Source organism: Durio zibethinus, chromosome 13, assembly GCF_047325235.1.
Source record: "Durio zibethinus cultivar Kanyao isolate XHJ-2024 chromosome 13, ASM4732523v1, whole genome shotgun sequence".
Classification (NCBI taxonomy): domain Eukaryota; kingdom Viridiplantae; phylum Streptophyta; class Magnoliopsida; order Malvales; family Malvaceae; genus Durio; species Durio zibethinus.
This window is the reverse complement of record NC_143174.1, coordinates 19,325,669-19,352,716: the sequence shown is the minus strand read 5'-3', so window position 1 is coordinate 19,352,716 and position 27,048 is coordinate 19,325,669. Positions and strand designations below refer to the sequence as shown.

Sequence of the window (27,048 nt, the reverse complement as noted above, 5' to 3'; positions counted from 1 at the left end):
ATCATTAGGTCTGAAAGCAACAATTATAACATAAATTTTATTTTGTTTTTTATTTTGTTTTAGGAAATTGACTTTATCTACCTACAAAATAATTAAGTAAAAGGTTTTCAATTAGTCTTTTGGTGCAATGAATAGTTTGAAACTATAAAAATCATATCATGTACTATTTCATGTTTTTAAGGTGTACTTTTTGAGTTCATTTCTCTCCCATTATAACATGGTTAAGTTTTCAATCAACCTTTTGATGCAATAAATGGTTTGAAATAATGTCTATGACTCTTTTCACATTTTTATTCTAGACAATAAAAATACTATAACAAACTTGAAAAGATATATAGTAAAGTAGGAATGATGTTTGGTATGCAATGGTCTAAAGCTGTTTATGGGCTTCTAACTGACGGTTTTGAATAAATTTTATGATGATTTTTAAATTTAATGGATGGTTTATGGTTTAACATTTATAAAGTTTAAATTAATGGTATATAAAATTAGTTCTTATTTTGTTTGATTCTAAATACTATATGTTGAGCTGACTAAGAAAATAGTATTATGCTTGCATTTGTGGAATATGGATAAGTTGAGTTGACTAAGAAAGCAATAAGTACTCTTTTTTTCATGGAATGGCCTTTTTTACCCTTCCATGGTTGTAAATGGAATGATAAATGTATTATTTTACAGGTAGGGAGCTAATGATGCGGGAAATTAAAGGATTCACCTTAAGGTCTGCCTAATGTTTAGACGTGTAATATGTAGTGCTGATGTTTAAGCTTTTTGCTTTTGTTACTGCCTTTGCTCTTTGTTCCTTCTCTTTTCCTTTAATGTTTATGAGATCCAATGAATTATGAATTCAATAAAAAAAAAGAATTTTTTTTATATTGAAATATAATTAATTGAATGCTAATTGTTTATTAATTGAGCTATTTAACATTTAATATGACCATATAGTTTCTAGTGTGAAACTTATATCATGTTTATTAACAAAACAAAATTTTAATATTAAATAAGTGAGTATTTAATAGATTAGATAGTCTCCCACTATATACACACAATGCCAAAAAGAAATCCATTTTTTTTTTTTGAATTTGTGTCATATATATGACATATTTCATTAATTATAGTTGAAATCTAGGTTTGATGGAGAAAATTTATCATGTTTGGCTAATTTCAATTTTTAATTGATTCATGAAGCAAGATTAGACCATTGATATATATTTGTATTCTCTCATTCTTAGTCAAAACTTGCTCATGCATGAAAAAAAAAAAAAGGCCATGATGGGAAGGTCACTATAAGGAAGATGATGCTTCCATAAATGAACAATAGTCAAATGAGAAACAACTAGAATATCCCTTTAAGTTGTCTGATATCCTTTACAAAAAAATCGCATAAGTGTTAATCTAATTATTATACTAAGTATTTACCCTGACTAGGGTGAGAAAAAAATGACAAAATCGAAAATCGATTCAAAATCATAGTGTTTAATTTGACTCAAATCAATTTTGATCTTATTCGATTCAGATTAAATTTGGATATTAAATATACATATTATGTTAGATTGAATTTTGAATTGAAAAGTGAAACAAAATGAATCTAACTAAATTTTATATATTTATTAGTTTTTATATATTTTTTAAATTTTTATAAAATAAAATAATTATTTTATATCGAAATTTATTTAAATATATTAAAATTTTATATAAAAATAATATATAAAAAATAATAAATTTCAAAAATTAATAAATCGAACTGAACTAGTAAAATTTAATTCGGCTCAAATTGAATAGTATGAAAGGTCGGTTTGAATTTAGATCAAAATTTTAAAATTTATAATATTATGTAATATCCAAAAAAATCAAATCAAATTTGATCCAATCCAAAGTGTTATCATCCCTAATTACAAAATATATCTAATTTAAGTCTCATTTAAACTATCTTTTAAACTTTTTGGTGTTTCTTATGGCTTATTTCCAAGAATAATAGTCTTAGTTTACTTTTGGCTTCATTTTTTTTCGTTTTATAAGAATAGAAATGGGCTTCAAATGTAGCTCAAATTTTTCAATACTTTAAATAAAATTATACTATTTTATTTTATTTTATTTTATTTTAGGGTGTTCTTATTGATTTAAGATTTAAATTATTTTAGTTATCACTATTACAAATTGAATTGGTGAGCATTTCTATTTTGAAAATATGATTTTAATATTTTCTTTTTTTCTTTTAATGGAGCATTTATTGAATTATTAAACTGACTTAAATTTCAAAATACTTATTGAAATTTCTCTATTGGGTAGGGAAGATGAATCATTTTTAACATTGGATGGCTGAATGAGAGTTTCAATATGTTTATAAGATGGAATGGATGAGAAATTGAAGAAAACAACTACTTACTTTCATTTTGATCTTGACGAAATTGATAAGGATGATTATGCTTTTAGACCCTATGTTAGCTTTCCGTATGGAATGACATGAATCTAAATTTTGTTCTGAGGCAATCATTATTTCTTCTCATTTTGGAAACTGAAGTTAAAATTTGATTTTTTTATTCCGTCATTCACGTATTTTTTGCTCATGTATAAGCTTTGACATTTATGTTTGGGTTATGATTCTAATTAAGTTAAATGAAAGATAAATTGAATTGATACAAGAATGGACTTTACAAAGTTAAAGGAAGAACCTAAACTTTGTTTTTAGGCAATCTTTTTTTCCTTTTATTTTGGAAAATGAAGTCAAAATTTGATTTTTCTTGTATGTCATTCACGTAATGCTTGCTCATGTATAAGCTTCGGCATTGATGTTTCGATTACAATTCTAATTAAGTTAAATGAAAAATAAATTGAATTGATACAGGAATGGACTTTACAAAATTAAAAGGTGTTGAAAATCGAGTAGTTAAAAAAAATTGTTTTACAAGTTTCATGAATGATTAATCAATGAAATTTAGAAAAGTTTCTATTACATTATGCTTACATGTTTAATACTATGTAATTTCTAATAATTTTCATTAATTACATGTTTAATCTATAATTGCATGTAATATGACGTAAGTTGACTGACTGCAATTATATAAAAAGTATTTTAATTCCTTTTCTACTACATTTTTAAAAGGTACTCACTTTATTATATTTTTTTTCCAAATTGTTGAATCTGATTTGCTTTTTTTTATAAAGTTATAAATATGAAATTATATTTTTTTTTATTCTTTTGAACTTTTTTCTATGCTTTCAGTTTGTTTTGTTTATTCAATTGATATCATTATCGACATTATTAACTTACATATTTGTGTTTTTTTGCTACTTTAATCAATTAGACTAATTGAATATTTTGTATTGCTATTTTATTTTAATATAAACTATTATATTCATATATAAAATCTAAATCTTTTGTATATTGCAATAATTTGTTTCCTTAGCTGCATGGATAGTGAATCCTTTTATCTTTTATTTTTTTATTTCTTTCTTTTGCAATTATGAATTTTCAAAACTGTTTTTATTATATATTTTTTACTAAACTATTATTTTTTTCTTATTTGTTCACTTCAACTACTTCATATTAAATTTATATAATTTTGCTTAAGAAAGAGCTCATTTTTTTTTACTAGAAATGATAGTACATAGATAACACTAAGATTGTAATGGATGGTGAAGAAGCAATATAAAATAAAAAGTATGTTTTTATTAAATTTTTTTTGGGTATTTCTAAATTTCTAAATATATTTTAATTTTTATATTTTTTCTTTGAAGCTTGCATGATTGAGTGATTACATTAAAGAGGATGTGTAAATCAGATTGAGATTAGCAATCATCATCCTCTTACGTATAGTTTGCCAACATTACTTAAGGGATTAATTGCGTACTTTCTTTTTTTTTTTTTGAAGGAAAGAATTCAATATCATTGATTGGAGGAAACAGAATCTAATGATATCATGGCCGCAACAAAGCTTGGGCTCTTATCCGTCCTGACCTATTTGTCCGTACACTGAAGACGCTGCTTACCTAGGCCATGGGCTACTCTATTCCTTAATTATAACCCTTTTTGGTGATAAGTCAGGTTCCTCGTTTTGTAGCTTTTTCACCACCCACTGTTAGGCTATCCCCTTCCCAAATAACATTTTTTAAACCCCCGCTCCAAACAAACTTAAGAGCTTCGCAAACCGCCGTTGCCTCCACCTTAAAGGAATCTGTTGCAAACGTTATCTTTCTCGCTGAAGCTCCCAACATAGTCCCCATGTTGTCTCTAATTGTGTACTTTCTAATATGGATAATCAACGGAGTAATCTGACTTTTTAATTCTGAAATAATTGTTTTGATGGGTTATAGTTGAACTTTGTTTTAAGGTAGTACATTATTATTTTGATTGGATAGCCAAAAAAAAAAAAAAATTACAATAGTATAAAAACATATATTTTGAAGCAAGCAACATATATGTAAAGCTATTGATCTTAAACCAGCTATTGATCTTAACCCGAGTGAAGAGAGGGATATAATACCAATACATATATATATATATATATATATTGAGAATTTTGATCATATTTTTTTTTCTTCAATTTTTTATTCTTAAATAAATAAATTAAGTATATGTATTTTATATCCAACCAACTTGTTATCCTTGCAATGTATGGATTATTTTTATTTTATTTAAATTTAAATAAAAATAAAAATAAAAATTATTAAATTCTTAACATATTCAAAAAATATATAAAATATAATTAATATAATTAAAATATCAAATCATAATAAAAATAAAAATTTTAATTAATAAATTAATAAACTTTAAAATATATGATAAATAATATTGAAGGAAGAAAAAAAATCTAGAAGATATTGTAAAAAATATTATTAATTATGACAATAAAATATTAAAATATAAATTAAAAGTTTTATCACTTCAAATGAACTTTATTCAATTTGCATCATTTTTTAACTTTTTTTTTATCATTTTTGTACACCTGTAAATTTATGTAATTTTAAGGTAAGTTTTATTTATCTAAGAGAAATAATGATTTTAAATATTTAAATAATATACGTGATAATTTACTCCCATGTATATATATTTTTAGGAGTTAATATCATAATCTTTAGCATCTATATGACTTTTCAAATTTTTGTCCTTTTCAATTGTTTTAAGGTTGATATATGATACAAAATCATGTTCTTGTAAAAAATGAAATGAAATAGTTTTAAATTTTAAATAATAGCATTAAATTATAAACAATTATTTAAGAAAGTTATTGGCAAAAAGTTTTAATGAAATGTATTAAATTATTTACTTTTTGCATTTTTTGAAATAAATACCGACTTCCTTTGCATAAAATATTTCATGAACATTTGTAACAGTCAATCTTGAACTTTCATAAAAAAAGTTGTAATAATTGAGTACTACTTCGAAAATATATGAACGGCCTATTAACTCTTTCAATATCTTTTTCACTTTGGCAACTCCATATTCTTGTGAATGAGTTTTATATAAATTTAATTAAATAACATTGATATTCATACAAATTTAGAAAATTATTTTGAATATGATATAATCTCATTTTTCATTTGAAATAATTATTCAGCTGTATACTCTAGAATTCGATGATAGCATGACTTTTTACTATTTTTTGATGATAGCAAGATTTTTTGCACCTCAACTGAATATGTTGTCCACTATAAGAATTAAAACAAAAAAGGAAATTTAACTTGATAAAACTTTAAAATTTTAGAAAGAATAATACTTTTACAAAAAAAAAAAAATAGTAAAGGAAATTTTATTTAATAACAAAAATTTGAAGAATAAAACATTTGCAAAGAAAGAAAAGAGTTCCATGACTTTTTTGATAAAAAAAATGAAATAAATCAAATTGGTATACAACTCTACTATATCAATTAATTAGAGTATTATTTTTATTTTATACGAATAAAAAATATTAAATAAATAATCAATTAAAAAATAAAATATATTACCTGATTGAGTATTACCTGATTGAGTGAAGAATTCACGAAAAAATAAAAGATCTACAGATAATACTAGTAAAAATATAAGAATATATGTATTTTTATAATTTTGTATATTGTAATATATATAAAAAAAAGGTCAAAATTAAACTAAGAGAGCTTACCTCAACAAAATAGAAAAGAAAAAATAAATTCACCTTAAATGAAAGAGCAATAAAAAGAGTAATGTTAAAGTCTGTGAGAAGATAAAATATATTATGAAAAATAGTTGAATGGAAATACGGTAAAGAATTAAACTATATAATTTTATTTAATCCATAAATATATTTAAATAATAATTTTATCTATTTAATTATCTTATATTTAAATTGATTTTTCATTTAAATCTTGATAAACTTTAATCTATAAATATATTTAAATAATAAATTTATCTATAGATAATATCTAATCAAATAATAATATTTAAATTTTAGTATTTTATACCTTTATCTATAGTTTTTCTAATGTTTTATATCTTGACTCTATTCACAACAAATATCTTAAAGAATTTTTACTGTTAACATTTTTATTGTAAAGGTATGACAAATTTTAGAATCTAAATGGATTCTTGATGGCTAATTTCTTAAACATATTATAGATTTAGATCATAAAATATTCTTACAATTGTATGACTAAAAAGTATAGAAATTATATATCAATTCTATTTAGTTGTACATGAAAGGCTAAAAAGATGTTGCAACTGTGAAAGTGTCATTAATACATTTGGCTTTATTTTATTTTTTTAATTTTGAAAATTATGCATTTGCCTTTTTACTAAGTTGAACCGGTCAACTAATTGTCAAACAAACAGTTCTCAATTTGTAACATAAAAAATAATCTCTAATTTTTATTTCTGTCAGGGTTTATATGATTGTGTTAGGACATGTGTTTGTTTATTTATATATATATTTTTATATTTTTTTTATGAAATATATTTAAAATTTAAAGATAATGTAGTAAGTATTTATAAAAAAATATTAAAGATATTAAATAATATTTTTAAAAGTTATGATAAATTAAAATACGTATGTTAACTGTAAATAAATTATAAAAAATAAATTACTTTAAAATTGATTTTAAATTAAGATAAAATGATGTAAATAATAAAAATTTTCATTACAATTTAAATTGATTTTGTATTAAATTTTAAAATTTTATATAATTTAATAATTTTAAAATATAATTTTTATAAATATTTTAAAATAAATAAATATCTTATGTGTTATCATAATGAAAAATTTTATGTATTATCTTACATGTTGAAAAACAATTATCCATCCAAATATTCACATCAATAATTATTATCTGATAACTATATATATTATAACATAATAAATATATATTATTACTTGTGTACATGTAATTTACTTTCAAATCCTCTACCGCTACTTGTAATCATTTTTGTTATTTTTATATTATAATTTTTTTGTAAAATTAAATTACTTAAAAGATTTTAGGTTTTATTTTTAAAAAATAAAATTTACTTTTAAATTTTTTATTTCACTTCTATTTTTAAAAAATATTTAATACATTTTATATTATATATATATATATTTAAATGTGTGTCAAGTATGGATCATGAGGCTATCACATGCACACGTTGAAAGCTTCTCGTCTTACAAGGAGACATTTTTACGCCACAATTTCTTTAATGATGTTAAAAGGCCTGGGGTGAATTGCTACGAGGAATCAATGCAAGATTTCACATTGTGCTTTCTTTTTGTATAAATATTATATTGGATTTTTTTAAGTACAAAAATTAAATATGATATTATCTCGAAAAAATACTGCACCAAGTGTAAATTGATAAACACGAAAAACAGGGGGTTAAAGTGTAGTTTTCACTTATTTGTTTGTGCAAAGGGTTGTTTGGAAGTTTGATAAGGGAATTAGTGAGTGCAATTTAAAATATTATAAAATAATATGACATAAAAATAATATAAAAATAATGTAATCTAAATTTTATTAAAATTAGTAAATAATTTTAACAAAATAAAAAAAATATTTTATATTTTTATATTGATATAAATTATAATAAATAATTTTTATATAAATTTAATATAAATATATAAATTATTAATATTTTACATGATATAAATATATAAATTTATTTACAACAAATTTCTAGAGTAGATTATAATTGCTTACAGGGTTAATTGAAATAACCTAAGAACGAAAGAGGCTTGGTCAGGTTGAAATTGGGGCGATATCTAATTTCTACAGTCCAAGGCACATGTAATGTGTTCGGTAGACAAAGGAAAAAAATCTCAATAAATTAATAAAAAAATAATTAAAAGAACCCGCCCTCTCCTAAACTTAAAAGAAAAATTGAGTGAAGAAAATAAGTACAAAGATAATTACATTATTAGAAAGATGATTATTATAAAAAGTTATATATGTTTGTAGTTTAAGATAAAAATTAAAAAGCAAGAAATATTTTATAGATTGATGGAATACTGGTATTTAGATTTTATAGAAATAAATGTTAATTGTGATGAAATTAAAAAAAATAAAATAAAATAATTATAATTATGAATTGAAAAAAAAAATTAAATAAATATTATTGAAATTAATATTTAAAATCAATAATATCGTATCTAAATTGCGGTTGAATACAAACGCGCACTTAGATTAATGGAATCATATTACTACGAGAACCCCAATAGCATAAAAAGTGGAATCATGATCCCCATTGCCAATTTGCCATATAATTTGAGATCGTGCTCTTCGCTAGGGTTTTTCTTTTTTTTTTTTTTCTTCATCGGGTAACTTTTGCTAATTAATTTTTGGGAAAATATTTTATTTACAGAAATCGCTTCTTTTTCCTGTGGTTAATATTTTTGCAAAATGCGTGAATATTCATTCCACAGAATTGCAATGCTGTTTTCGCATGTTTAATTAATTCTTCCATTTTTCTGATTTTCAGGTTTCGTTATCCTGATTTAGTGGCTGCCTGCTGAGAGACTATGGCAGAAGTCAACGAAGCCGGGAACCTTGAATTTAAATGGGGCAAAAAGAGAGGAATTGGTGGTAGAAAGAAAAATGTTCAGTTTTATGAATCATTTACTTATGATGGTCTCGACTACACTCTCTATGACAATGTTTATCTTCACAAGGAAGGCGAACAGTTGCCTTATCTTGGCAAACTTACAAAAATATGGGAGAATCCTGACAAATCCAAGAAAGTGAAGGTTTTATGGTTTTTCCAACCTTTTGAGATCTCTAAGTATCTTGTAGTTGAATTGACACATCGGAATGAAGTCTTTTTGGCATCCGGTGAAGGAGTAGGCCTTGCCAACGTTAATCCCTTGGTAATTGGAATTTTATAAATTGTTTCACTACTTGAGCTTTTTATTTTCCGAAAGTCAACAGTTATAGCTTATCTGTTTAGTGATTTGTAATGTTACAGTCTGATTCCTGAGTTTTGGTATTGACTGACAACAAATGTATTATGTTTGTTTTCTTTTTCTCTTTATTATGGGGAAGTACTTTGAGCATGACAATTTGAGGGTTTTCCATTCATCTAACAAGTAAAATGTTAATATCCCCACTAATGACCTGTTAGCTCAGTGATATTGGAGTCAGCTTCTGGGATGAGGGTCTGGTTCCAACCCCAGTCATATAGCCCAAAAGATCAAAAAAAGTTTCCCCTTTTCGCTAAGCTGTTAAGATCTTGTTAAATTTCTTGCATGAAGTAGCTAGATCCCTATAAGAGTGCAACTTTTGTGTCAATGATCTAAGAGTTTTTATCTCTCATGATACTTTTGACGCACATGTTGGGTTACAAAATGGTCTCTAGTTCAGAAATTTGGTTGACGAATCTTGTTATTCTTGAAAATGGTAATTTATGTCCAATTCACTTAATCCTTAAGGATATGAAAGTTCTGATTGGAATTGTTTTTGTCTCAGGTAGCATCGTGTATCTTATTAGAAGGTGTTTTCAAAATGTAATTTTGTCAATCAGTGTGATAATGTACATAAGCTTATAACATTGCAATATGTCTTGTGTTTTTGAAAGTGTTTAGCAGACATTCATTTGCCTAGCTACTAATTTTCTGTACATTAATTCAGGAAGCAATTGCTGGAAAATGCAATGTAGTTTGCATTTCAAAGGATGGCAGAAACCCACATCCCTCAGATGAAGAGCTTCAAATGGCTGAGTTTGTGTTTTACCGTACTTTTGATGTTGGGCAATGCATTATCTTGGATAAGATAGAGGACAAAATTGCAGGAATTGATGGTATTTCTTCAATCATCTATTGCTCCTTCATTCAATGCTGGTTGTATTAATTGTTGAAACTCCTCTTTTTGTTTCTCAACTTGTTGCAGTTAAATTTATTTTTAACCAAATGGGGTCTCTGAAGCCCTGTTCTGTACATAACTTTGGTGTGGACGATAAACATGCGAATGAGAATGTTATGGAAATAAATGAAAGGGTGATTTTTTCTAAGCTAAACTCATCTGAGAATCAAATTCCTGGAGACGATAGACGAGAGGAACAGAAACCTGTGGTTGGAGAGAAGCTTGCTGCCAATGATATACAAGAGAATGGCTTTAACTACAAAACTGCTTCAAGCCTTGAAGTTGAAGAGAATTTTGATATAAAAGCGTCATCAGTTAAACTGTTTTTCTCCCGGAGAGAGAAGCCTGTTTCTGGTGTAGCTACAGAGTCAGTTGAACGGACAAACACCAATGATAGACTGGAAAAGACTTCTTGTGAGAAGATAGGATTGAGTGGTAAAGTTAAAGAAAATGTGGACATAAAAGTGTCATTAGCTAAACAGGAAAACACTTCTGGTGATAGGATAGGTAGTTTTGGTAAGTCTTTTGTCAATCAAGTCAAAGTTGATGAAAAATTAAAATCCATCAAGGATTTGGGTGAGTCAGATGAGAGGCCATATAAGAGAGTAAAGCTTGATAGTTCTGTGAAAGTCTCCAATGACAAGAACAAGAATGATGTGCTTGATCCAAACTGTGATTCTGATGGAAATAATTCAAAGCCCTTATTGCCAAATATAACTGCTTCTGAAAATAATTGAGATGTGCTACAGATCCTTTTGGGACAGCCTAAAACTCTTCCAAGAAGCTGAAGGCTGATGATAAACTCACAAAATGTACTAATTGCAAGTTGCCCAAAGAATCTCCTGCATGGCTTCCAAATGATGGTATTAAAACTGGTGATAAAGCACTGGAAGTTGCCAGTAGGCCCGATTCTGTAAGTAGGAAAATGGGTTGTAAACTTGTACTGCATATTAAGCTCAAAGCAAAGAGATTGGAATTTATTTGATAAGAAAGATGTGATTACTTTGCAAAATTTTAACACATATTATTCAAATATCTTAATTTTGAAATTCTATTGTTTTGAAGTAATAATTTTGTCGAACTTCTGGTATTATTATATAGATGATGGATAAATCTTATAAAACCTATCTTTTCTTTGTTCCCCTCACATTGGAAAGTAAAATTTTCCTCCTGAATTAATGCTTGTTTTAATAAATAAAAACACTGGCCCTCAAATATTAATTTCTTTTTAACATGTAAATGAAAGAATGGTGTAGTTTTAATTTTTTTGCTACCCTGATTCTTGCTTTTACTCAAATCTTATTTTTCAATGAAAAAGTTTCATTTTCAAGTCATCCTCGTTGTGTCCTCCGCTGTATCATGCATGCATGTTTCTGCTTTCCCCCCTTTTGTATATGTACTTACTACTGTCCTGTTATCCCATTGTTGCTCTCCTTGATGTGAAAAATCTTGTGAAGATGAGATTATTTTAAGTTCTTACATTTTCTCTTATACATGCATTTTGGTAGGATAGGAGCAAATGGTTTGCAGAACTTGTAAGTACTCCTTTGTCACTCCCTCTGCGATTGTTTAAATTAGTTTCAGCTGTCTACTTTGAATGTTCTCATGCTTGGCGAAATTGGTGTACAATCTTTAAACTGATCTATAAACTGCATCATACATTGTTTCAGCCTTGGGTTATTATTGTTTGCTTCAAGTGATTTTTGAAAATTGTTGTGCTGTTGTGTCTGTGTCATTAATCTTCATGTCCTATGTCCTTGTTTGTGATTCCTGTCCTAGTTTATCAAAATACCAATATTTAGCACCTTATCTAGAAGTAAAAGAAACCTTTTCTGGTCCCCTGAAATATAGCATGCAATTGATCCATTGTGCATTTAAGGAAATTAGTTTGTTCATGTTGTAGGTCAAGCTTTTGCTATATTCAGAACAAGTAGCTGAAGAGGTTGTAACAAAATTGGATAAGGGATGCTTGTTACTACGAAATCAGAGGTATGGATGCAACCATTATCAATCAGTGTTGCTGTGTATTTATAATTGTAGTCAATAACCCAGTGTCATGCTTTTTGAATCAGTGGGTTCAACTGCCATTGTCAAGCTATGCTGTGGTTACTAGTGCTCGTGTCAGTTAGAGTATGCCACATCACATACTAGTGTGCCCCTTCGATGTTGGGTTTGAAAAGTTTCTCTTCACAAGAGCTAGTTTTAGATCTTCGGTATATGATCTCATTTCTCTAGCGCTTTCACCTCTTTCTGTCAGCCGCTCCTTACCCCTTTCAATTGTGTACTTATGTATTTTACCTGTTTATACCTTATTTCTAGTCTATGCTGGTCCGATTTTATGGTAAGTTTCTACCTTATTCATAACTTGTAGATCAATTTGCAGCATTTAGAACAGGCCTTATGAGCACTGAGCATACTCCTTTTTCGCTTTTCTTTAACTTTGTTTCTTGTTGTGTGGGCCACTTGTTGCCAGCATGCCAAATCCTTGTTTTCCAAGGAAGCAGTGAACTTTTGCAGGCCATCTCATTGTTGATAAACTCAAACCCCAATGGGAGATGGTACCTATTTCTCCTCTCCCTCTTAGGTTATAGATGTGTGTTTGGTGTTATAGCATGCTTGCTTGGTTACACACACCTGCGGCCACATGGATGTAGTAAATCTGACTTATTTAGTGATTTCTTTTTCCTTTTCTATTTCTGTTAATTGGTTTCTGGGTGTTCCTTTTTTTTCCACAAAGAAGCGGTATCTATTTCACTCTCTTCCCATTCTAACACACTTGCATATGATACGGCCATGGAATGGTGCTTACGGATAGAATGATCTGATCAGTTCTGGAGAAGATTATATCAGTTCTGTTATCCTTTATTTGTGTATCCACCCGTTATTGCTTTGTGTTTGCTAAACCAGGTATTTTGGAATTTTTAGCGACAAGTGAAAGAGTTGGAAAAACTGAAGGCTAGCTGTAAGTCCAAATGAGCGCTAATAATTTTCTGCTTCACCTAATTTTGGTAAATATTTCCAAAACAACATACTACTCGCTTCTCTTGTTAGCATATTGTGCATTTCTTTATGAATGACATGGCTGCTAATGTTCTGTATAGTTTGTCTTTGAATTAAAAGGAAGTATTCTTGCGAAGCAAGCCACCAATGTGGAGTTTTTGTTCTGACTATCTGATATGAGGGTATAGTCTCTGTGACTCTATTCTACTTCCCTACTTTTTGCCGTTATTTTCTTGTTTTAGTTAGTCCATTAGCAATTTGGTGCTGCATGCAAAATTGGTTCTCTTCAGTTGGAAACTTTGTGCGAGTGTTCTGAAACCTTCAATGTGAACCTTTTGATAATAATGGTTTTGTTTCCCAAGTTTATAAGCCATTCGTGCTGCCCTCTTTTTCGCAAGGTGAGTTTTTTTTTTTTTTTTTTTCTCCTCTAGCTCTTTAGTTATGTTTCCTCCTGCTGCTGACTACCGAATTACCTGCATGCATTTTGTCTGCCCTTCACTTTTCAGTAGAAAGTGGACAGTTTTCACTACAGGTTTTTGTTGTTGGCTTATTTAACTAGACACTGACATTGACTTGGGGCTTATTTTGTTCTCATTGAACCCTCGGTGCGGCGCGATTAAACCACTTTTTTTCTCAATCACACTATATGACATGTTTGGATAACAAAAGTTACGGTGCTGGGTGCTGAGCTTCAAAGGTTCAGTGGACAACCGGAGTCCCAATTGAATTTCTTTTATCTTCATTATTTTTTTTTTATTTTTATAATGTTCCTAATAATAGAAATATTATTTGATATAAAAATAATTTCATTTATTTTTTACATATTAACAAAAATATCATTTGATTTAAATAATTTAAATAATTTATTAATTAAAAAAAATCAAATATACATTATAAATGTTATGATATACACGTTTAAATTTAATATTTTTAATGATTTTTTTTAAATTTTTTATCTCACATTATTATTGTATTTGTATATAAATACATATTTTATTATTAATTTTAATATAACTGTTATCATAATTAATTTTATTATAATTTTTAATTTTATTTTTGTCAAAATTAATCTTATCGATAATTCAAATAGACTCTTAATTTGCAAAGAAGAAAATTAATTATCTCATTCTGACATCCAGGATTCTAGAGGTCATACTAACAATCCTACGAATATTCTATGAAAAAGAGAGCAGGGAAACTGTTCTTCAAGCCAAGAAGATGAACGGGGTTCGAAATTCAAGAGTGAGTCGTTTTCTTTGTAGAATGGTGTTGGGAGACAGAATTTTTCAATATAATTTCACTTATAATTAGTAGTATAAGACATCTGGCTGGCGGACGAAATCTTGTTGCATAGCCTACCTTTGGAGTTTATTATCAGCTCACGTAATACCTAATGAATGCATGGAGATTATTCGTTGTTAAATTATTCTTTTGCTTGGTCTATTTCATTTTATCTTTTCTGCATGAACCATTTATATAGCTGTACTTGAGAGCCCCGAAAAGAAAAAGAAAGAAAACCGAGTGGAGAAATTATAGAGCAATTTATAGACATTCTGATTCATCCAAAACTGATGGGTGCTGAAAGCCGTCCAGGAAGAGGTGAGGATGTGATGCCAGGTAAGACTTGCGAGCCATAAAGCAAGCGTAAAAATAGAGATTACAGATACAAGGACAGCGATTGCAAACGCATACTCCACTATTATCACTTCTCATTCTCACTGCTGTGCACACCTCTCTGTACTAGCATGGCAGTATCCACTCTTTTTCGCTCCACGTCACTCCCCCCGCCCCCACCCCCCCCCCCCCCCCAAAAAAAAAAAATCCCAATCCCTCTTTTCCACTTTGTCTCATTTCGAACCCAAACCAATAGAAAAAAAAAAAAAAGAACCGAACCACCGCGCCATTCGGTGTTCCCTATCTCAAAGGATTACATTTTTAGAAAAATGGGTTGCGCCCAGTCCAAAATATATGACGAAGAATAAGTTGCTAGTTGCAAGGACCGCAATACCTTCCTGAAAGATGATGTTGTAGCTCGCAACGCCTTTGCGGCTGGCTATTCTGGCTGCGCCATTTCCTTGAAGAACACTGGCGTTGCCTTGAGTGACTACGGGGTGACTACGGCCTTGAAGAAGCTAAAAAACCTCTTGAACGCGACCATTAGATCCCTCCTCTTGACTCTTCTCCTCAACCGCCTCCAATGATCGATAACCTCCCTCCACAGCCTCCACTTCCTAACTTCTCTCCAGCCCCGTTGCCCCCGTAAAACGCGCCGTCAGTGTGGCTGCAATGCGTGTCAAAGAGTCGTAAGGAGTTTGATTCTTCCCTAGCTATTGAAGAAGAAGAGGACGAAGAAGAAGGTTAAGAACATCATCTCGGAAACGAGGTGAGTGAAAATAATAATTATGAAGATTTCAGAAAAGATTCACGAGGACTCTGGAGAACAACAATGTGAGCCCCCATCCTCCTCTGATGCCCGAAGCTAAAAACGTGGCTTGCGATTACTTCTTTATAGTCGATGATAACATGCTAGATCTGAGCTTGGATTTGGACAACAACCACAATGAAACTGACAGTAGAAATGCTGATGCTTTAAAGAACAATGTCAGTGGTGTGGGGTTTTAGTGACCATGATGGAGTTGATAGTAACATTGAGCCGAAGACTTCGGAGATGCCGGAGGAGAAGAGGGCGATGGCAGTGGAGGTTGATGACAAAGGGAAGCAGCCGGCTCATATTGAGCATTGAAAACGGCTCCATCAGATTTCAGGACAGTGGTGAAGGCTGTTTCTAGTGTGAATTTGATGCAGGTTTTGAATGAGATTGATGATCATTTCTTGAAAGCCTCAGAGACTGCTCAAAAGGTTTTTAAGTTGCTGGAGGCCACAAGGTTGCATTGTCATTCCAATTTTGCTGATAATCAAGGTAGGTAATATGCTTGTTTTTCTGTATTACTTTGGTCTTAAGTTATGTGAATGATTGTTAATTTGCTAATAAGTTTTGGCTGTTACAATTTGAGCTTTTTCATGGTTGATATTTTGCGATCAGTGTGTTTGTGAAGTCTGGAATTTGTCAACATCTTTACTTTGAAAGATTGAAGCTCGATGTCTGTTTAGATCTGAAAAAAGAAAAAAAATTGTTATTTTGAATGATTTAATGGACTTTTTTTTTTTTATATATATATATATATAAGATGGCTTTACATTTTGATCTTGTTGTCCTTAGCTTTATGTGAGAATCTGACCTTGACCTTAGATCTTTCTACTTTATTGTTTAGAAAAAAAAAAGGCTGCTATTTTTTGGGGGTTCAAATGGTGCTTAGTTGACAATTCTAAAGTTACTAATATTATAGTTTGGTATTTGAAAGGGTGATAGTCATCACGTTCCCAGCAGAAAAATGCACATTTAGCTTTGAAAGTAAAAAAAATAATTCTGAGGTTTAAGAATATGTCTATCCAGGTCGTAGAAATTCTGGATTTTGGCTCATAATCTTGTCTTGTAGGTTGTAATTGCAGTTATAATGACAAATGCTTTAATGTGTTACATTGCGGACATATATTGATCATATTAGTGATCCTGTTGATTGTAGGACATATTGATCATTCTGTAAGGGTAATGCATGTCATTACATGGAATAGGTCTTTCAGAGGTATGGCAAATGGTGAAAATGGAAAGGATGAATTTGATTCAAAAGAGTATCAGATTCATGTCATTGTTCTGGATAAGTTGCTGGCATGGGAAAAGAAACTTTATGATGACGTAAAGGTACACTTTAAATCTTGGGTTTATCCGTTTCTCTCCTTTCAATTTTATATGGCGAGCTGCTTGCCGTGGCAATCTATATTGCTTCCTAAACGAACACCTTTCTGTTTAAATTTGGATAAGTTATATCCTATGTAGATAATAGGCATGTCAATATTAAGTTCCCTATTAATCAATTGCAAAGCTCATTTCTGCTAAATTTATTGCATAAATGAAAGATCATTTTAATTTTAATATTGGTAAGTTATTCTTTTTCATGTTTTTGACCTTGTTCTCAATCTTATGAAAATTTGGTCCCTGTTGTAGCAGGGAGAGCTGATGAAGATCGAGTACAAAAGGAAGGTTGCTTTGTTAAACAAGCAAAAGAAGCGTGGAGCTAGTGCTAAATCAATGGAGCAAACAAAAGCGGCTGTAAGTCATTTACACACAAGATACATAGTTGACATGCAGTCCATGGATTCAACAGTTTCAGAAGTTAACCAATTACGTGATGAGCACTTGTACCCGGACTTATTATGCTTGTTGATGAGTAAGTTTTCCTTTAAAAAAAAAAAAAGCCATATGTTGCTTTTAATGTTGCTGCATATGGAAAAATTAAAAAAATAGAGTTTTATAAAAAACTAAGAGTAAAACTGAATGTATATTGAAAAACTTTTCTTAAGAATAATACAAACACCTTAAGTTTATATACAACTAATTAAAAGGTAAACTAAGAAACTAAATCTTCTTAAAACTGATCTTATAATTGAGGGATTGTCTATCCCAATTTTCTGTCATTCATTCTAGGAATACAAATATAAATATACAGATAACAAGATTACAACCAATTGTAACTAAGTGTTTTTTCACACTCCTCCTCAAGTTGGTGAATAGGTGTTTTTCATTTCTAGCTTGGAAATAATTTCCTAAAATGTTGCATGACAAATACCTTAAGTCAATACATTTGCAAGTTGACCTTTGGTTGATAGATACGGTGTATAAATCAACTCACTGTCTAGTTTCTCCTTCATGAAGTGTCTGTCTACTTCGATGTGTTTTGTTCTGTCATGTTGCATAGAATTGTGTGCAATGTTTATTGCAGACTTGTTATCACAGTAGAGTCTTATCGGTCTATTCCACTTGATCTTCAAGTCTTCTAAGATAATTTTTAACTATAGTAGTTCACAAATTTCTTGAGCCGTTGCTCCAAACTCTATTTTAGCACTTGATCTTACCACCACATGTTTTTTACTCCTCAAAATCACAAGATTACCATCTAGGAAAGTGCAGTAGCCTAAGGTTGATCTTCTATTAGTTATTGAACTACATAATCCGTATATGTAAATGCCTCTATAACCAGCCCTAAATTTTTTTGACAAGATACCAAGATTATCACTTAGGAAAGTGTAGTAACTAAAGGTTGATCTTCTATTAGTTATTGAACTTACATAATCCACATATGTATATGCTTTTAAAACTAGCTTCGAATTTTTTTTGAATAAGATGCCCTTCTCATGATTGACTTTCAAATAGTGTAATACACGATAGACAGTCTATAGGTACAGTTCTTTAAGACTATACATAAATTGACTTATCACATTTACAACATATGCTATATCAAGTCTAGTATGTGAAAGATAAATGAGTCTTTCAACTAATCTTTGGTATATATCTTTATCATAACAGCATCTTCATTAGCTTTTCTGAGTTTATGATTACGATTTATAAAGGTATTTACAGGTTTACATGCGAGCTTTTTAATTTTTTTCAAAAGATCCATAACATATTTATATTGTGAGATAAAAATACTATGCTATGAGTGAGCTACTTTAATTCCTAGAAAGTTCTTCAATCTTTCTATCTCTTTTATTTCAAATTCTCTAGTCAAACACTATTTTGGAGATTTTCTCTCTTTTTCACCATTTTCGATTACAATTATATCATCAACATACACTAATAAAACTGTGACTCCCTGAATCGAGTGCTTGATAAACAATGTGTAATCTCCTTGACTCTATTTATATCCTATTGTTAGCATCACTTTGGCAATCTTCTGAACCAAGCCTTAGGAGATTGTTTAAGGCCATATAAAGCCTTTTTCAGCTTACATTTTTGTTTACTTCTAGATGATTTTCAAATTTCGGTAAAACTTTTCTATATATTTTTTCTTTCAAATCACCATTTAGAAAGGCATTTTTTACATCAAATCGTTGAAGCTGTAATTTTAATTTACAGCCAAGGATAACAAAATCTTAACTTTATTCATCTTGGCAATTAGAGCGAAAGTTTTTTAATAATCCACTCTATAAGTTTGAGTTAGCCCTTAGCCACCAACATGACCTTATACTTTTCAACAATACTATCTACCTTATATTTTACATTGAAAACTCATTTGCACCCAACTAAAATTTTTCCTTTAAACAGCTCTACCAATTCTCATGTCTTATTTTTCTGTAAGGTTTTCATTTCTATTTTCATGGCTTGCCTTTATTTCTCACTGGATAATACCTTAGATAATTTAGTTGAAATAGAAATAGTGTTTAGGTTCATAAGAGAATTTTTATGGGATGGTGAGAATTTTTCAAATGACAAAAAATTAAAGATTGGGTATAGTGAATGATTAATACATTCTCTAGTTTCTTTCTTAATGGCAATAGATAGATCATAATCACTAGTTTTAGTTTTAGAAGATTTATGTTTATTTTGAGAAATAAAGTAAGACATTGTAGTTGCCTTATTTCTAGAGTTAGGATAAGGTTCTTAAACTTGCATCGGTTTAGGAGCTGAAACTTTTCTTCTTGAGTACACCTATAATTCTTTCATAGAATTAAGAACAATATTAGCTTTTGTCATAATTTCTGTGTTTGGAATGGTTTCGTACTCAAATTTAGTGTTTGACTTGGACTAAGAAGAAATAGGTTTAGACTAAAAAGAATTAATAGGTTAAAATGTTGAAGAGAAGGACAAGTCAAGCAAAAAAAAGTTTTTATCTTTGTTTTCCATGAATAAAGTCTCCCATAGAAGAGAAGGTTAAGTAAAAAATGGTTTACTTTCTTCAAAAATGATATCTGTAGACATGTAAAATTTTTTGTTAAAAGGATGATAACATTTTAACCCTTTTTGAGCTGATGAATATCCCATAAAAGTACACTTAATTACTATAAGATTCAACTTTTCTTATTATGACTATGAACATGAACAAACGATGTACAATCAAATATCTAAGGTGTGAGCTTGTTTATGGTATTAAATTTAAGATAGAATTGTGAGAATAGTTTTATAGAAGTTTTAAATCTCAAAACCCTTGAAGATAATCTATTTATAATATGTGTGACAGTGAGAACAGATTTCCCCCAATAAAATTTGGATACATTTGCTTAAAAAAGTAAGGCTCGAGTTGTGATTAGTAAATGATTATTTTTTCTCTTTATCACTCAATTATACTATAAAGTATTAACACAAGATGACTCATAAATAATCTTTTCTTTTTGGAAATAAGTAGATAGATTATGATTGAAATAGTCTCTTACATTATTAGAGCTATTATCAATCTCTTAATTTTCACTTCAAATTAATTTTGAATCATGTTTTGAAAGCTTAAAAACACACATTTCATATTTGATTTGGATTTAAGTAAAAATATCTAAGAGACCTTGGCACAATCCTCTATGAAAAAAACAAACCACTTTACACAAAAAATATTAAGAATTATAGAGGGTTTCCATGTCACTATGAATTAAATAAAAATGAGTAAAACTTCTTTTGTTACTAATTAGAAAATACATATGTCTATGCTTTTCAAATTCATAAACATCATAATGAAAAATTTCAACATTTAATCCTTTGAATAAAGAAGAAAACATATTTTTCAAAGTTTCAAAAGAAGTATGACCAAGAAAAAAATGATAAAGTTAGATTTTGTCTTTATTAAGAGATTTTTCATAAAGAAATGACAAAAGTAAATTATTTTTAATATTACTTGTGTTATTTGATGTCTTAAGATAGTATAGTTCATCATTTTTTTTAGCAAGTCAAATCTTTTTTTTCAAACTTTGGCCTGGAAATTCACAATAAAAAGTATAAATAGTCACTTTGCAGTTTATGTTTTTAGTTAGTTTTTGTATATATATAAGATTAGTTCACAATTGAGGAAAATGGAGAATATTTTTAAGAATAAATGAGGGATTAATTTCAAAATCTCCTCATCCTGCTATCGTAGTAAATGAACCATTTGTAACAATAATTTTCATATGACTAGGACACAAAGAATATGTACTAACTTTTGTAAAGAATGTGTCATGTGATTTGTGGCTCTTAAGTCAATAATTTAAGAATTTATAATAAGCTTAATTGAAACATTTAATCCATAATGTGAAAAAATTAAAAAATAAAATTGTATGAAAAACTAAGAGTAAAACTGAATGTATATTAAAAAACTACTCATAAAGAATTATATAAGCACCTTAAGTTTATATATAACTAATTAGTGGGTAAATTAAGAAACTAAATCTTTTTAAAACGATCTTATAATTGAAAGATTATCTATCTTAATTTTTTATCCTTAATTTTAGGGATATAAATATTTAATTCTAAAGATACAAATATTTAATTGTAAAGATACAAATATAAATATACAGATTACAATATTACAATCAACTGTAAATAAATGCTTTCTCACACTCCCCCTCAAACTGGTGAATATGTATTTTTTATTATCAACTTGAAAATAATTTTTTGAAATATTGCACTGCTGAGGTCTTTAGTTAACACATCTACAAGTAGACCCTTGGTTGATATATATGGTATACAAATCAACCAATTGTCTAGTTTCTCTTTATAAAATGTTGGTCTACTTCAATATATTTTGTTTTGTTATATTGCACAATATTGTGTGCAATACTTATTGCAAACTTGTTATCACAATAGTCTCATTGGTCTATCCCACTTGATCTTTAAATTTTTTAGGATAATCTTTAATTATAATAGTTCACAAATTCTTTGAGTCATCGCTTTAAACTTTGCTTCAGTAGTTGATGTTACCACCACATTCTGTTTTTTACTCCTTCAAGTCATAAGATTATCACATAAAAAAATACAATAGCCTGAGGTGGATCTTTTATTAGTTACTAAACTTGTAGAATCAGCATCTGTATATGCCTTTAGAATTAGGGTTGAATTTCTTTTGAATAAGATACCTTTCTCTAAATTGGTCTTCAAATAGTGCAATACATGGTAGACAGTCTGTAGGTGCACTTCTTTACTACTTTACATAAATTGACTTATCACACTCGCAGCATATACTTATCAGCTCTAGTATGTGAGAGATAAATAAGTTTTTCAACTAATATTTGGTACATCTTTTTATCTACAGTAGCATCTTTATTAGCTTATCCAAGTTTATGATTAAGATCTATAATGGTATTTACAAGTTTACATGCGAGTTTTTGAGTTTCTTTCAGAAGATCTATCATATATTTCTATTATAAGATGAAAATATGATGCCGTGAGTGAGCCACTTGAATTCCTAAGAAGTACTTCAATCTCCTTAGTTTTTTTATCTCAAATTTTCTAATCAAACATTGTTTTAGAGTTTCTTTCTATTTTTCATCATCTCTAATTACAATTATATCATCAACATACACTAATAGAATTGTGACTTTCCCTGAATTAGAGTACTTGATAAATAATGTGTGATCTCTTTGACTCTGCTTATATCTCATTGTTAAAATCACTTTGACAAATCTCTCAAACTAAGTATCAGGAGACTGTTTAAGGGCATATAAAGCTTTTTTCAGCTTGCATACTTTGTTTGCTTCTAGATGACCTTCAAATCCTGATGAAATCTTTATATATATTTCTTCTTTCAAATCACCATGTAGAAAAGCATTCTTTACATTAAATTATTAAAGCTACCAATTGTAATTTATAGCCAATGATAACAAAATCCTAATTGTATTTAACTTAGTAATTGAAGCCAAAGTTTCCTGATAATCCACTCTATAAGTTTGAGTGTAGCCCTTAGCCATCATCTTGGTTTTATAACTTTCAACAATACCATCTGCCTTGTATTTTACAGTGAAACCTTATTTACACCCAACTAATTTTTTTTTCTTTAAGCAACTCTATCAATTCTCATATCTTATTTTTCTCTAAGGCCTCAATTTCTATTTTTATGGCTTGTTTTCGTTTCTCACTAGATAATACCTCAGATAGTGTAGTTGAAACAAAAATAGTGTTTAGGCTTATAAGAAAATTTTTATGAAAGGCTAAAATTTTTTCAAATAACACAAAATTAAAGACTGGGTATAGTGGATACTTAGTACATTTTTTAGTTCCTTTCTTAATGGCAATAGACAGATAATAATCACTAGTTATAGTTTTAAGATATTCATGCTCTGAGAAACAGAGTCAAAAACTGTAGTTATCTCATTTTCAGAGTTAGGATCAGGTTCTTGGACTTGCACTAGTTCAGGATTTGAAACTTTTCTTCTTGAGTATACCTGTAATTCTTCCATAAAATTAAGAACAATATTATCCTTTGTCACATCTTCTATATTTGAAATGGGTTCACTCTCAAATTCAGTGTTTGACTTTGAGTCATAAGAAATAAGTTTCGACTCAAAAGAATTGATAGGTGAAAATGTTGAAAAGGAGGATAAATCAAGCAATAAGAAGTCTATCTTTATCTTTCATGAATGAAGTCTTCCTTTGAAGATAAGGTTGAGTAAAAAATGATTTATTTTCTTCAAAAGTGACATCTGTAGGCATAAAATTTTTTAGTAAGAGGATGATAACACTTATACCCTTTCTAAGTTGATGAAAATCTCACAACACTTAGAAACAAAATATCATCCTCCTGGTATAACCATCTATGAAAGAAACAAACCACCCTGCACCAAAAATATTAAGAATTGTAGAGGGTCCCCATTTGTCGCTATGAATCAAGTAAAAAGACGTAGAGCTTCTTTTATTGCTAATTAAAAAAGACACACATCTTTGCTTTGCAAGTTTACAAATATCATAATAAAAATTTTCAGCATTTAATCCTTTGAACAAAGAATGAAATATGTTTTTTAAAGTTTCATAAGAAGATTGTCCAAAACAAAAATGATAAAGCCAAATTTTATCTTTATTGGTAGATTTTTTAGAAAAAAATGACAAAGGTAAACTATTCTTGATATTACTTGTGTTGTTTGATGTCTCAAGATAGTATAGTCCATCTTTTTCCTTAGCAAGTCCAATCTTTTTCGTCGAACTCTGGTCTTAAAATTCACAATAAGGGAGATAAAAGGTCATTTTGTAATTTATATCTCTGGTAAGTTTTTGTATAAATATTATATTAGTAGATAATCCAGGAACATGAAGAATATTTTTAAGAACATTTTTAAGAACAAACGATGGATTAATTTGAACATCTCCTAATCTTGCTACTATAGTAAGTGAACCATCTGCAATAATAATTTTCTTATTACTAGGACACAGAATATATTTACTAAATTTCTGTGAGGAATGTGTTATATAGTCTGTAGCTCTTGAGTCAATGACTTAAGAACTTATAATAAGCTTAACCAAGATATTTAATCCATGAGAATTAGAAACATTACTTAAACTAAAAACCTTACCTAAAGAACATATCCTAGTAGGCTTTTTGAGAGTTTTCAATAGGCTTATTAGTTTTACAATCTCTTCTCTATCTAACTCTCTTTGTTTTTGAGATTTTTGTAGTACATCGGTAGTTTTATCATTTGTCACTTCCTCAAATCGAGTAGTAGTTATAGATTATGTTATTTCTAGTATGGTTATTTTTTTTATAATTGAAATGAGTCTTGATAGTAAAGATTTAACCAGAGATGATTTTAGGCAATAAAAGCAAAAAAAAAAATCGAAAGATTTAACAAGATTTGGCTATAAAAACCTGAAATAAAATTCAGTAATGAAAGCTGAAAAAAATGTTTTCTCAAGAAAAGCCTAAAGCTCTGATACTATATGAAAAAAATTAAGAAATAAAATTGTATGAAAAACTAGGAGTAAAATTGAATGTATATTAAAAAACTGCTCATAAAGAATTATACAAACACCTTAGGTTTATATATAACTAACTAGTAGATATACTAGGAAACTAAATCTTTCTAAAACTGATCTTATAATTGAGAGATTATCTATCCTAATTTTTTGTCCTTAATTCTAGGGATGTAAATACTTAATTCTAAATATACAAATATAAATATATAGATTATAAGATTACAATCAACTGTAAATAATTGTTTTGCCACACATAAGAATTAGAGATTTTACCTGAACTAGATACCTTACCCAAAGAATATATCTTAGTAGACTTTTCAAGGGCTTTCAATAGGCTTCTCAGTTTTTCAATCTTTTCTTTACCAACTTACCATGTTTCTGACATTTTTGTAGTACTCCGATGATTTTACCAGTCGATACTTTCTCAAGTCAGGTGGTAGCGATAACATATTCTTTTTTTTTTATATTGTTATCTTTTTTTTAATTGAAACAAGTCTTAATAATTAAAATATAACTAGAAATGACTCTTAGCAATTAAAGCTAAAGAAGGAAAAAATAAGATAGAACAGGGTTTGGCAACGAAGGCTTAAAATAGAGTAAATAATGAAGGCTGAAAATTTTGCTTCTCTAGAAAAGCCTAAAGCTCTGATATCATATTAAGTATCTAACTTAAAACCAATTGATTGTAAGTGAAAAGGTCCAATTTAAATATAAGACTACTAGAAATTAAATATTTATTAGATATGAGATAATATCATTTTAATAAGCCCCTATCACGTGTAGACAGAGATGAAAGAAGCCTATCACGTGACAGATTTGAAAAAGGTAACAAAAAAAAAATCTTGATTTTTATACCGTGTGAAAAAACTAAAAAATAAAATTGCATAGAAAACTAAGAGTAAAACTGAATGGATGTTGAAAATTTTCTCTTAAGAATTATATAAGCACTTTACGTTTATATATAACTAATTACAGGGTAAATTAGAAAATTAAATCTTCTTAAAATTGATACTATAATTGAGGGATTGTTTATTCTAATTTTTTGTCCTTAATTTTAGGAATACAAATACTTAATTATAGGAATACAAATATAAATATATAGATTATAATATTACAACTAACTATAACTAAATTTTTCCCGCACTGCATAATAACTTTGATGAAGAGATTATGCTTTCTTTGTAGTTGGCATCTTTTCTTCAAAAGCTTATCCCCGATTGTTTGTGTGGCTCATATGTGTTGAATTTAGAAACCAACTTAGCACCAATGGCTTTTGCTGTTTTTGATTATGTATCCATGTTGCACTTAAGTACTTGAAAATCTTGAACTGAATTTAATAATGACCATAAATTTTGACGTCTAATTTAAAGGATGGCTAACATGTGGCCAAGTATGTGCATACATTATGATAGCCAGCTCAAGATTGTTGAAAGGTTTAAATATCTTGGCATTGCACTTGCCTCCAAAGAAACGACAAAGCACCACCATGAATGCACCATCCAACTTCATAGTGTTGTCAAAGAATGGCATTCACAATTTGATAAGCTTGTGACTCATCAAAAGCAATATATCCAAGCTCTCAACTACTGGTCTCGTCCCCATTGAAAGCAGCTTGAAAGAGAAAATCTCATCTCCTCCGTGAGTGCAGAATCCTCGAATCTAAGCACTCCTTCATACATGGCATGGCTATCTTGAAAAGGTTCCTGATGAGGTTGCTAAATCTGCTATCTCTTCATTTGCTGATGTGATAAAAAAAAACAAAATTTTACATCAAGATGAAGAGATGAAGCTAAAAGAAAAATGTGAGAAACTAGGAAGGAATTTTTGCACAAGAACCAGGCATTCGAGGAATGTTGTCATACGTATAGGCAAAAGATATCTGCATCATATCAAATAGATGCTGAAAGAGGTGAAATGCAAATACAAAGGAACCTGTCTCGGAGAGGCAATTTGTTGTTGATAGCTTGAAAAAGAGGTTGTAAGAGGAAGTTAAAGCTCATGAAAAAACATTG

General features: G+C 28.9%; 1 protein-coding gene and 1 pseudogene across 3 annotated transcripts; both read left to right on the top strand.

The window, feature by feature from the left end:
- The first annotated feature begins 8,574 nt into the window (after positions 1 to 8,574).
- Positions 8,575 to 14,100, top strand: LOC111302916 (uncharacterized; annotated as a pseudogene). Its single transcript, XR_016326540.1, has 8 exons — positions 8,575 to 8,741; positions 8,903 to 9,287; positions 10,048 to 10,216; positions 10,306 to 10,975; positions 11,017 to 11,191; positions 11,787 to 11,813; positions 12,182 to 12,267; positions 12,351 to 14,100. The product of XR_016326540.1 is annotated as an uncharacterized LOC111302916 (transcript).
- Positions 14,101 to 15,099: 999 nt separating this feature from the next.
- On the top strand, positions 15,100 to 17,705 carry LOC111302533 (protein ROLLING AND ERECT LEAF 2-like). Of its 2 annotated transcripts, none has more exons than XM_022898399.2 (3): positions 15,100 to 16,198; positions 16,863 to 17,038; positions 17,345 to 17,705. In XM_022898399.2, exons 1-3 carry the CDS (start codon positions 16,078 to 16,080, stop codon positions 17,639 to 17,641), a joined length of 594 nt encoding a protein of 197 aa, XP_022754134.2. In that variant the 5' UTR covers positions 15,100 to 16,077; the 3' UTR covers positions 17,642 to 17,705. The 2 variants fall into 2 exon arrangements, with proteins under 2 accessions (XP_022754134.2, XP_089598093.1); XM_089741967.1 differs by having other exon boundaries at positions 17,342 to 17,705.
- The last annotated feature ends 9,343 nt before the right edge of the window (positions 17,706 to 27,048 follow it).